This window comes from Alnus glutinosa, chromosome 1, assembly GCF_958979055.1.
Source record: "Alnus glutinosa chromosome 1, dhAlnGlut1.1, whole genome shotgun sequence".
Taxonomy (NCBI): Eukaryota; Viridiplantae; Streptophyta; class Magnoliopsida; order Fagales; family Betulaceae; genus Alnus; species Alnus glutinosa.
Window position 1 is genome coordinate 10918751 of NC_084886.1, and position 13589 is coordinate 10932339.

Here is a 13589-nt window from a genome sequence, read left to right on the forward strand (position 1 = left end):
CCATGTGGCCAGGACGACTCTGTGGCTTTACATCATTGGAACCACTGTGAGCAATGGGAAATGCTGGTGTTCCCACCAGCATCCCTGAGCAATAACTACCTGATTACTCTTTTTCCATTTAAAGGAAAAAGGATAAGAAGTGACCGTTCTTTATTATTATTATTAATTTATTGAGAATTTCATTTTGGATTCATGGAATAATCGATTAAACTTCGTTTCATATCTTTTCAATTTTAGAGATGGTACACACTTTTTAAGTGCAAACTTTATGACGTGTTAAAATGAATTGCTATTAAATTATAGGCGGATTATTATTGAGTTAATCACGACTTGCATTATCACATTAAGGAATGTGTACTTGAGAGAGTGGAGTGAAAGTATGTAGTATGTCTATTTAAATTTTCAGTTTCCAATCTCACTATACAATTCATTCCATGTTCAAAGCACATCTTGGGGTGTCTTGTCGGTGCAATACCAGATACAAGTGGCTTGTTTGGTAATTTATTTATTTATTTACTTTTTGATTGTGATGTGATATAAATGTGAAAGTTGTTTTGAGTATTTTGTGTGTTGAGTTGTTTGTTAAATACTTCTGTTTTTTTGCTAATAGCAAAAACCTATCCTAAAGAGTGCTACCAAGTGGCCGTTCGACCATCAAATAGCCACCCACCCACTTTTTCCTTTCTTTATTCTTTATTTGTTGTTACGATCCGGATCGTTCATTTCTGTAGATAAGGTCATGAAGGTGGTTCGGCCGCCCTATAGGGCCACCCCCTCGAACTGGATTAAGAGTGGTTTAGCCACCCCAAACCATTTATTACAATATATCAAACAGTAGCCCTAAACTCTCTTTTTCAAAAATAAAAAATAAAAGTTATTGTTACGATATATATATAAAATAATGATAATATAACTAATTTTACCCAATGAATACCATTGTCTCCTTTTGTTTACACCATTAAAACTTTGGTACTCTGACAAATAAATCTAAATATAATATATTTGGGAGTTAGAAAGAGTTGCTTGGACAAACACTTCAATAAGAATTCCCTTTCTTGCAACCGTGGCTTTCTGAGGTAATATGTGACCTCTATGTGATAATGCGACACTCTTAAGTAGTGATTTAACAGTAATTATTAATTTAACTATTTTATGTCTTTTAGGTATTTTAGTTGGGTTTTAATATAAGGTTTTAATTTTATTCAATTGGGGTAGAGTTTGTTTTGCTTTAGCATTATAAAAGGGCTGTAATTCTCACGTTTAATAGAATGACACATTATTGAGACTTGACAGCTTGGAACTTTGTTTTTGGGCTCATACTCTATTGCTCTGTTTCTTTCTTTCTTTCTCATCTTCTACTTCCCCATTTATTTGTTCTTTTCTTTCTCTACTTCTCTTTGCTTGATCTAAGGTTAACATCAAATGAGATTTTAAAACATCTTATAAGCCTATCAAACCCTAATTCTATTTCGAATAATATTATTAAATAGACTGTTGTACAACTGAGATGATATGACTGTGAAAATTAAATGTTAATAAAACTTATAGGAAAAGTCTTAAAAATCAGCCTTTTGGACTAAAAATTATATTTTTTTTTTGTATATATTTATTTTATTATATATAATTGTGTACACGAATGTTGCCTCGCGTAAAAATATATATAGCATAAGAACAAAATTTCCTTTAAATTAAATTGAAAGTTTTTTTTTTTAATATAATTTATTAAATTGATATACATGTTATATGCATTCTAAAATATATCAATTTAGTACATTAAATTAAAAATAATTTTTCCTAACTCAATATTTTTGTCCACACCATTAAATCGGTTAAGTAGGTGACCACTAAATGGGTGAGTCCAACCGCACAGTCGAGTGGGACCCTCGCAGATCAAAGAGGAAATCAAAAGCCACGCCCGCTGACAAGCCCTAGAATCCGCTACCAGATTCTCAGAAATGGTGAAGAAGCGCGTGCCCGAGTGGCTCAACAGCTCGCTCTGGACGTCCGCGCCATCCCCCGACGACGACGACGATCGCCTCCAGCGCAACTCCACCAGACCCACGACCACGACCACCACCATATCCTCTGCCCCCGCCGTGGACCCCGGGCCCCCTCCCTCGTTCGCCGGAGCTGAGCCTCCTAAGCCACCAGAAACCAAAGGCTACCCCACCAACGACAGCGCTAGCAACGATCGCGCTCACAATGGCTCATCCGAAGACGCCGGCCCCTCCGCCGAGGACATCTCTCGCCAGGCCCAGCTCCTCGCCGAGGTTAGCCCTTTTCCCTCACTCTCTGTGAAATATATTCATGTGTTTGTATGTATTAATTGATTTGATTTGAATTATTTCGTTTTTGTTTATGGAAATGTAGATATCGAAGAAAGTGATAAACATGCGGGACCTGCGGAGAATTGCGTCGCAGGGGATACCGGATGGCGCTGGGATTCGTTCCACGGTGTGGAAGGTGTGTATTTCGTGTTTGATCTTTCATTTGCTTTGCCTTTTGGATTTTTATTTTTTATTTTTCTAGTTCTTTGTTTGGCTGCTGAGAAAGCCCGAGAAAAATGAAAATGTTACATCAAGTGAGCTCAGTTGGTGGAATTGGCTCGCTTGGTTGAGTAGTGCAGCGGATTTTCGTTATTTCTGGTCATAAGAAAGGAAAATTAGGATTTGGAGTTTGCACTTGATACTTTAGCAAATAATTGGACCGTGTAAATGCATTGTTTAGGGCACTTGGTTTTAGTAGCTTGAAAGTTGAAAGTATTGAGGTTTTGACTTGAAGGCTTGTTGGTTGTTGCAGCTCTTACTGGGTTATCTGCCGCCGGATCGTGGGCTATGGTCGTCCGAATTGGCTAAGAAGAGGTCACAGTACAAGCAATTTAAAGAGGAGCTTTTGATGAATCCTGTAAGTCATAGTCCAGATTTTGAGTTTTTTTGAGGCCTCTATTTCTAATTTCATGAAGTGTTGCTTTGTTGGGATGACATGGAATAGCTTAACCGTAATAGAAGAATTGAAGAAAATGCAACATGCCCTTTTTTCCGCACTGAAGATGGGCCTTCTGCTTCTTAAGTAATCTTTTTTAAACTCTCCCACAAATTTAGTAGCATTGAGAGCCAAGCGTTACCAGCCATTTTTATGTCCTGTTGTTTGGATCCTTTAATTAGCAAGGCCTTGAAGTCTCTTATATTCCTTCAATTAATTGATGCTTTCTTAGTCATTGGAGTGATTTAGGTGTCTTTATCCCCCTCAACTTTGAAATACTGAACCTTTTTCTCTTCTAGACTATTTCTCAAAAGATTCTTTTTTGATTGCATTGGGGAGTAGGATCTTTGTTCATGTGCTTTTTCTTGCTAGCGACTGCAAATGTGATAAATAAATAAACTTAGTATACTTCTTACTTGTAGAAATAAAATAAAAGAAAAATATTCATATTCTTCCTCTTGATTAAGGTAGCGTTAACAAAAGGCTTACAAACACGGGGCCTTAACAACTTTCCTTTCGTTTCTTCTTTCTAAAACCTAAATGTCAAGTGACCCTATTAATTTTTTACTGCATTTTTTTTTTCTCTCGATGTCTGATATGGCATGTCTTATTGTCAATAGCTTATCCTGCTTGACATATGTTATAATAAGTCGGATGTTAATGAAAAGAAATGGAATAGGAAAAACTTAATGTACTATGATTTTGTGTTGCATCCATTTTGAACTTTTTAGGCTGCGAAAGTTTTGGTTTTCTGAATGTTTTTGTGGCTAGTCAGTCGGAAATCACATGGAGGTTGGATAAATCTAGTAGTTGTGACAAAGACGAATCAAAAAGTGAAAGCAAGGGCTTGCTCTCAAGATCAGAAATAACCCATGGGGAGCATCCTTTGAGTCTTGGGAAGACCAGCATATGGAATCAGTTCTTCCAGGTATCATATCAAGTGAACTCCTTGAATATGGGTCGAAATTCCCATTTCTGAAACCTCAGAATTTTCTATACTATACACACTAAACTTGTGACAATTTGCAAAAAAAAATTTATTGTGCCGTACCTTTGGAAATTAACTATTTTGGTTCCTTTTGGATCTCTCTCTCTCTCTGTTTGTGTGTGTGTGTGTGCCCACACAATCTTTGCTTTGTCAAGGAAGATCTCAAATGTCTGCATACGTTTTTTTGATAAGTGTGTGCATACTTTGCTATGATGCTCAATTTTCCTTGTGAGATCCAATGCACCACCTTTTTTGGAAGGGTCTTGGCATTCGAACAGTTATATTCATCAGACCTCCCATCTGATGAACTTTGAAAATGGGTAAATGGTTTTGGGACCATAACTGGTGATTATGATTTTCTTTCCATATAGTATCTTTGTCATTTTGAGATATTTTTGGTTGACTGCATGGTAAGAGCATGTGTTCACATATTCCAGAATGATCAATGGGCTCTATCTCAAGTGGCATGTCCTCCCTGTAAGAACAGGATGGAGTGTAAAGTACTGGGTTCAATACCCACTCTGTGTAGCCTCCAGTACAAAACAAGCACTCACAATCCAGAATGAATCTTGGCTATTAAAATTGTCACTGCAACACTGTCTTCTTGTTCTCCACAAAATATGCTTTTATTTGCAAATCCCAGCGCCTTGTGCTACTGAGAAGTAATAAAATGGAATTAGTAGTTGTTTGCTGCATTGTTGTAGAATGTGTAATCATAAATATGGATTATATAGGACACAGAGATCATAGAGCAGATTGACCGAGATGTGAAGCGCACCCATCCAGATATGCACTTTTTCTCTGGGGATTCACCATTTGCACAATCTAATCAGGTGTTCCCTTTGTTTTTTTTTGTTTTGAAATTTAATGCATGCACAGGCTTTTGACTTTATTTATCACAAGCCACTTTGCTGACCTATGTGTGCCTCAATGTTTTCAGGAGGCTTTAAGGAACATATTAATTGTTTTTGCAAAGTTAAATCCGGGTATAAGATATGTTCAGGGGATGAATGAACTTTTGGCTCCTCTATTCTATGTATTCAGAAATGACCCTGATGAGGAATATGCGGTAAGTACATGTCAATTTATTTATTTTAATTTTTTTGGGGGACATGTATCTGTTTTTTTTCTTTTCTTTTTAAAGTATCTCATTTGTGTTTGAACTTTAATATCCTTTTTAGCCTGTCAAACTGATTTTAAGTTATGAATTTAGCACTCAGCATTAGTAGCTGGATGCTAGGGTACTGTGGGACTTTTATTGTTTCACTGTTATTTTCTTGGGATTGCAGACCGTACCAGTAGGACCACACTAGGTACTTAATTGCTGAATTCTATTGACCATTTAATAAATGTTTATAATTATTTTGGTTCCTCTAGATATATGCTTTCCTGGTGCATGGTGTCATACTATTGCTCTTTTATTCTGTAGTTCATACATTGTTGCAGTATTCCCTGATTAGGCTAAATATGTTGATTATGATCGTTGCTTTTCAATGAAAAGCATATTCCAAAACAAAATTAGCATTTTTGTAAAAGTTTTGCTTGTTTATGGCTTAGCTACTTTCTGCTATGGTAATAAGATGGGTAATAACCTTCAGTCAGCTATATGAATCTTATTTTGCCTTGTAGGTATATCTAGGCCCATGGTTTTAAACATTGACCAAATCCCTTCCTTGCTCTGTTTCCAGATTTATGTAATTGTCTTAAGTTTTAGGTATTTTGCTCTCTTTGTCAGCTGCTTGTGTACTTGGGCAAATTGGCAATGCTCTTTTGCTCTTTCCGTGGATTTCATTTTAGGTATCGAGGAAAAAAAAAATGCAGTGTCATTGAACATTTCATGGCCTAGAAGAAAATTTCTAGAGAAGATCTTGTTATTTAAACTAAACACCAGTTTGTCTTTCCTTATTATTATTGTTATTATGGTTTTATTTAGTATTGATTGTAAATTTATTCTTTGTTTCTTTTCTCCCATTTTAGCTGTATTAGGTTACAGATTTGGTTATTATTCATTAAAAAAAAAAAAAAGATTTGGTGCTTCTGTTGTAAACGCAATGTACTAGTACACACCCTTTTGGTGCTTCTGTTGTAAACGCAATGTACTAGTGCACACCCTTTTGGTGCTCTTTCAATATATATATATGGTTCAGTAGGGATATAGGTTTTAGAGAAGAAACAGAATCAGTATTTTTTTCTTGTTAGTCCATTGTAAGGGTCATTTTTGGGCCATTGGCTTTAGATGGGGTGAGCATCCCACTATCTCTTAAAACCTCTAGTGAGGGTGGGATTTGGTCAAATCTCTATAGGACGATGGGCAGAGACTTTACCATAAATGTAGGCACCTTTGAAATCAAAGTCAGATTTGTTTGTGTCTCAATGTTGGTTGAAATGCTCGTTGCTGACAAGAAACCATAGTGATGAAGATGGTGCATAACAGTGACGGAAATTTTATAAGTAAAATTTGTTGTCATCCATTGTTATCATGTTTCTTGTATATGCCTTTTGGTTTCATTTTGCTTATTATTTCCTAATCTATAAGTTATGCAGGCCTCTGCTGAAGCAGACACATTCTTTTGTTTTGTTGAGATATTGGGTGGATTCCGTGATCACTTCTGTCAGCAACTTGATAATAGCGTAGTGGGAATCCGTTCCACAATTACAAAGTTGTCACAACTTCTTAAGGAACATGATGAGGAGTTGTGGCGTCATCTTGAGGTCACAACCAAAGTAAGATGTGTTTCTAATATATAAGTGTTCTTGCTTTGCAATTGCTCTTATGTATTTTTATCTCTTGGATAATTGGATGGCTCTTGATTTAGGCATCAGACTCAAAGTTGCTACCTTCTACTTATCAAAAAAAGAAAAAAGAAAAAAAAAAGAGAAAAAGTTGGCTACCTTCTAGCTTAAGCATATCTATTGATCAGATAATGGACTATTCTGACTACAGTGCTATAGTATATTCATATTGGAGAAGAAAAAAAAAAAAACTAAAACTAAAAGTCATTACTGGTGAGATTCTCTTTTGACTTTTTATACATTTTTTTTTTTGTGTGCGCGCGCGCCAATGGTTTGATAGTTTTGCTCAATGCATAGTTGTAAAAGGCTTTTTTGAGGTTTGTTCATCAAGCGTAAAGGGCTTGAAAATAGGCAGCAGTCTAATGCAGCATAATCCCATGAGCCAAAAACATAGTCAAAATGGCACCTTTTATGCCTCAATTCAGTAGGCATGCACCCACCACAACTTAATGTGTGAGTTTCTTAAATGCTTGAATTTATATAAGTGATGACATCAAGTGATTAATTATGTTGCTTTAGTCCCGCCACCCATATTACAATATCAATGTATTATACAATAATGCTCAGATTTTTTTATTTTTTATTTTGTTTAATTATGCATTTTTCCTCCTATAATACACTATAGAACTTAGATATATTTGGTTGTTTAACCTTGCTCATCAACGTGAGCATTCATTGATACTTATAGAAGATTACAAGAGTTTAAGATAAACATAACTTCCTAGGATATGGAGAGAGGATCAACATGGGTAGTAACCAATGTAACAAAGGGATCATATTCGGATCCAAGGCCCTTTAGAAGAAACGAGACACTCTCAAAGTCATTGAGGGGTTGACCGGCGGCTGCAAGTGTGTCACTAAGATTCTTGATTGTTTGGAAATACTTGGTGATAGAATTATTTCCCTTATTGACCGTGGCTAGTTGAAAGTAGATTTGCACAACTCTAGCACGAGCTTGAGAAGCAAACATAGTGATCAAGGTAGTCCATAGAGCCGAAGATGTAGCACAACCAATGGTGTGAACCACATAAGGTACGGTGAGGGTAGAGATGAGGACACTAAGGATCATCTGATCCCTTTGACTCCATGCAAGAAATTCAGGATTGACAATAGTTGCTGGAGCTCCAACAGCAGTAGCAGGATTTGGGATTGTTTGAGCAAGAGGTTGTGACGAGCCATGAAGAAAATCGTATGAGTCTTGGCTTTTGATAAAGGCGAGGATTTGGGTTCTCCAGGCCATGAAATTGCCTGTGGAGAGTTTGATGTTGAGGTTGTGGTTCATGTTGGGTTGAGTAAAGATAACCTTCGGAGGCGGTGGGTTAGGTGGGGGATTTTGAGTAGCAGTGGAAGCAACCGAAGCTGCAGAGGCAGTGGATTTGGAATCAGAATGGGCCATAGATCAAGACGTTTGTCTATGATATGGCTCTGAGACCATGATAGAACTTAGATATATTTGGCTGTTTAACCTTGCTCATTAACGTGTGCTTTCATTGATACTTATAGAAGATTACAAGAGTTTAAGATAAACATAACTTCCTAGGACAAACACGATTGCTTCCTATACAATAGAACTATAACTCTTCTTAACATTATCCTTTATCTTATCTAACATAGAGTTTGAACTCTAAGATAACACAGCCTTATCTACTTAGTGCTAGAACTTTGGATAGGAGTAGGTTTCCCATCATTAGAATCTTGGACGTATTGCACTGCACAAGACTCACGGTTACACTGTGAGTCATGTGCGTTAGGTTCGTTAATAATACATGGCAGAATATTTGCATATGATCTTTAAATGTTCTTTTATTTATTTCCTTCCCACTGCTTTAATTTTCTATTTATAGGTTTCAAGTACAAAGAGTTAAAAAAAAAAATGCAAAAACAAAATCGATTTGCATGGTTTAAGATGCCATGTTTTAACATTTTCACTTGTAAAAACATGGATTTATGCCTTTGGTGTTACCCACTTTTCTTGGTCTCTTTAGTGATGTTCTTTTACTTGTCAAAAGAAAAGGAAGACTAGTAAGCATAACATTTCAGATTCTTTTTAATTTTTAATTTTAATTTTATTTTTGTAAGTAATTGTCCCCAATGAGGGAGGAATGAGAGATTTAAACTAGTGACCTTCGCTTCTTCCTGACCGACTGAGCTACCCCTTGGGGTTAATATTTCAGATTCAAACGCAGACTGTCTCATCAGACTTTTAAAATATATTTTTTCATTGTTTTAAATGAAGAAGAGTTGAGAAATTGGTCCAAGAATAGTTACACTTTGAAGCTGGTGGATTAAGTTGTCACGTTGAAAATTGCAAACTGTGTTTCTTCTATTTGTGATGTGGGAAATATGATTTGTGCTCTTGCGATTCGGGTGTAACTATTGTGATGTGAGCTTTTCTGTTCTTGTCGTGGTCAACCACCCTGATTTTTTTTTTTTTTTTCTTTTTCATTTTTTTTCCTGTTTTTATCTATTTTAACTAATTTATTTGTTTATTCATTCTATGACAAGGAATATCCCTTAAGGCCAAGTCTTGTTATGAGCGCCGTTCTTTCTTTGATTGTCATAATTTGTGAAACGTTTATGAAATAATTGTTAAATTTAGGTTATTAAACAATTTTCTATTAAAATGCCTTAATGTTTTGCATTAAATGGCAGGTCAATCCCCAATTTTACGCATTTAGGTGGATTACTCTCCTCTTGACTCAGGAATTCAATTTTGCCGACAGCCTTCACATTTGGGACACACTTCTAAGCGACCCTGAAGGTCCTCAGGTAGGTTTACATTCATTCTGGCATTATTCTATTTTAGATGTCATTTACTTTGATATTCTTTGGTTGTAATATATGAAAAGCTTTCCTAGCCCAAAAGGAGAGAGAGATGGTTTTAGTTAACCCAATCACGAATCATCCATCTTTTTTTATTTTTTGTAAGTAATAATTTTATTGAAAAGAAAAACCGGCACAACCCTTGTACACAAAATGTATACAAGAGAGAACCACATTAAATGTGTCTAAAATCTAAAAAAGTTTACAAGGTCTAAAAGATTGAAAAGGAGGTAGAAGATTTGTAGACTACAACACAATCTAAGAGGGGTCTCAAAAAAGTGGATTTTAAAGAAAGCATAGGGGTCTCGTAATCCTCAAAGTGGTAACGATTTCTTTTCTCTCCAAATGTTCCACAATAAGAACAAAGGAACAACTCTCCAGATAGCCTCTTTGGAATGCCCACTCCCTTCATTCTTCCAACAATGTAGCAACTCTAGGAAATTTCCAGGCATAGCCCACAAAACTCTGAATAAGCCCGAGAGCCTTGTACCAAAGATCACTGGCAGTGAATGAGTTGGCGATTCATTGCCTCTTCATTCTTTTTGCAAAGGCAATACCAATTAATAAGAATAAAACCCTGCCTTCCTAGATTGTCAACCATGAAGATTCTACCCAAAGCTGCTGTCCATATAAAGAAAGCTATAAAAGGCGAAGCCTTGACCTTTCAAATACTTTTTCCAAGGAAAAGGGCAAGTCTTTCCAGCCTTTAATATTTATAATAGTTCTTCACTTCAAAACCGTGACCACCAGCTGAAGTCCACAACATCCTTTTTGCCTCCCCAGGACGAGTTCTTGAAGAGTATATCTAAAGATTCCAGCTCCCAATCCTGAATTGCCCTCATAAAACTGGGTTTCCAATGGGAAGAATTGCTCGAGGAAACCAAGTAATCCGATACTATGGCATGATGGCATCTTAGTCATAGGCTATCAAAAAAAGATTTGGGAATATAATCTTGAGAGAAGCTTCTCCACACCACACATCATGCCAAAAGCAAAGGTGGGAACCATCCCCAACCCTAAAGGAGACAAAGTTGAAGAAATTTCCCCAACCATTCATGATATTCCTCCAAAGACTCACACCGTAGGGCCCTCGAGTGTCCTCTGAGCACCAACCACCACTTTGGACCCCTTATTTTCCATCAATAACCTTTCTCCAAAGAGAAATCTTCTCTTGCACGTATTGTCAAGCATCTATCTTTCCCTTGATAAAACAGGGGATCAAAGTAGGGCACAATGTAAGAATATTATTTAGCCATATCACAGATGATTTAGCAATCAAACTTTGTGAAGTGCTTGGTGTTGGTATCTTGTGATCCACTTGATAAAAGCCGTTTTTAGCTTTGGGTCCATGTAAGTGCTATTGGATGATGTATCTTACCATTAACTGAGAAACAGTTACGAAAGTATGAAAATGGCATTGGTTAGATGTGGATGGCCATCTAATACTGAAGGCAACAATACTAAAATATAAGTCATTCCATCTATAATATGTATATATTCCAATCATTTTGGATAAGTTTGTAGTCGGACAGTTCCCCCTGCCCCTCTTTCTGTAGTCTGGACTGTTAAATGCTACATTAGATTCCCATTTCATCTGCAAATTATGTTGGAATACAAAATCGTTGTGTACCATGGTTTTGTTTTTTGGGGCTTCTGGGGAGATGTGTTAAGAGGGTATCTGTTTCCTGTTTAAGAAAAGATGGTTAAAGAGTACTTTTAAGATCTCTAAGTTTGAGGAAGGCAGAAAATTTAACAATCACAATGTTTGCAGGAAACCCTTCTTCGAATATGCTGTGCTATGCTGATCCTCGTTCGGAGACGCCTTCTTGCAGGTGATTTCACTTCAAATCTCAAACTGCTCCAAAATTATCCTCCAACAAACATCAGTCATTTGCTCTATGTTGCCAACAAGTTGTGTGTACAATCCTTGGGCTAATTTTGTAAGCCACTCTTTTCCTCCTCTTTTTGGTGTTTCAAAATTTAATGTCTATAAATGACTGGATGTAAATGTTGCTTGTAGTAATAACTGACAGGCAGGGAGAATATCCTTAATTTTATTTTTTTCCTGAAATTTACTGCTACATTGACCTAACAGGCATGTGTAATTTTCCATTTCCCAACACCCCCCCGTTTCTCTTCTCCTTTCCCCAAATTCTGGATAGATGAGGTGATCAACTAAGAAGAGCGAATGTTATGTAATATTTACTCGTGCATATTCTTTTATATGGTGTCAGTAATTGATCGAGGATTTTGTCAGTTGATTTTCTAGTTTGCTTTTCGGTGTAGCATGTCAGAAAACGGTACGGTGTGTTTTTTTCCTTCTACTTTCTTAGGTTTAGGCATCTAATTAAGTCATCCTCCCCTTTTGTATTGGATTCGGCTCCACCTTAGCATTGCTCGAGTCTTCTTCCAAGTAAGAACATGACAATGGACTGGTGATAACTGATATGCTTATCACACCGTAGAGTGTGAACAGGTGGGGCCCAATAGGCGTGTATTATTACCACGTCACATCGTGTTTCACATTGGAACGCGAGTCACATGCGATAAACACGTACATATATGTTAATGAGGATATATGAAAGAGGAATGCTATTTAGTGGACTATTGCCATACAACTAAGATGACGTGACAGCAGAAATTAGCTTTTATTATTCTTGTGCTTTTATTTATTTATTTACTTTATGTTATTTGAGTATGAGAATAGGGATGGTCCACGTTGATCTAATTTAAATTTTCACTGAATTGATAGATTACTCTTATTTTACAAAATTAAATCTAGTTTGAGGTTGAAAGAGGAAATCATTGAGCACTCATTGTGGTTTATCTACATTTCTATTTAAAGTAGGTTACTAAAACTTACTTTTTCTACTTTAGTTAAGCACTTTTTAAAATTTGCATCCAACCACTTATCTAAATTTCTTTTCTATTTTGTTAAAATAATCTTTTTAAAACTTTTTTATTTCGGCATTTTTTTTACCATCGCCAGCCCAATATCATCGAAAAATAGGACGATTTTCTTAATAAGATGAAATCTCCGTCTCAAGTAAGACAGAAAAATCACCAACCTAGCATAACCAATGGCTTTCCACCATCGCCAATGATTTCCTTATCCAACGATTTCGTGGTGGTCCAAAAACAACAAATTGGAATTCCAAAGACATAGGAGTCACAAATTGTAAATCTTTGGTCTATGGGAAAGGCACATGGCAATGGAGAGCTTCATAAGAGAAATCCTCTCCAAATCAATAAAACATAGTAGCAAATACTCGGAAACCACCCTTTATACCACCACTACCACAATCCCGCCAGATTTATCCCCTAGCTTTGGCGGTCCATAAATGGCTCTCCAACGTCCTCAAACTTGCCAATCCCACACGCACCCCAGACCCTATTTCGAATCCAATTGCCCTTACTCTGCCACCTTCTCGCCGGCCTATCAACCACAAGCCCCGCTTTCAGATTGACCCCCCCTTCTTCTCACTCATTTGGAATCCCCATCCCCCTCTCTTGTTGAACCTTCAAGAGCTCAACGCCATTGCAGGACACCAATTTCCTCTTCCTATTGAAAAGCCTAAATGAGTCTACACACTTAAAAAAAAAAATGAGAGAAAGGAGAGAAATAATAAAAAGAAGAGTAATGTTATTTTATAGTATATTTTACAACTGCTATACAACTTACTAATGTGACAGTGAAAATCAGCTATTTGAGAAGCTCTTATAAAAAATAATAAAATAAAATAAGGGCTAATGCTCACTATCACGTTATTACATTTGTATGACAATTATATAGCATTCTACTAAATAGTAGAATGCTTTATAAAAAAAAAAAAAAATATAGCATTCTACTAAATAACATTACTAAAAAAAATTGTGGATTAAGCTAGAGTGTCACACCATATAGCCATTTTGCATGTGGTGTGACATTATAGTTCAATGCATTTTGCATGTGCTTTTACATTAGCTGATGGAGGTGTTATCTATTATTATTATTTTAATTTAC

General features: G+C 36.4%; 1 protein-coding gene across 1 annotated transcript; it reads left to right on the top strand.

Moving 5' to 3' along the window:
- Positions 1–1878: 1878 nt before the first annotated feature.
- Positions 1879–11842, top strand: LOC133872224 (uncharacterized). The gene is made up of 9 exons (XM_062309675.1): positions 1879–2270; positions 2371–2463; positions 2800–2904; positions 3758–3910; positions 4705–4803; positions 4911–5039; positions 6515–6694; positions 9416–9532; positions 11358–11842. Exons 1-9 carry the CDS (start codon positions 1956–1958, stop codon positions 11520–11522), a joined length of 1356 nt encoding a protein of 451 aa, XP_062165659.1. The 5' UTR covers positions 1879–1955; the 3' UTR covers positions 11523–11842.
- The last annotated feature ends 1747 nt before the right edge of the window (positions 11843–13589 follow it).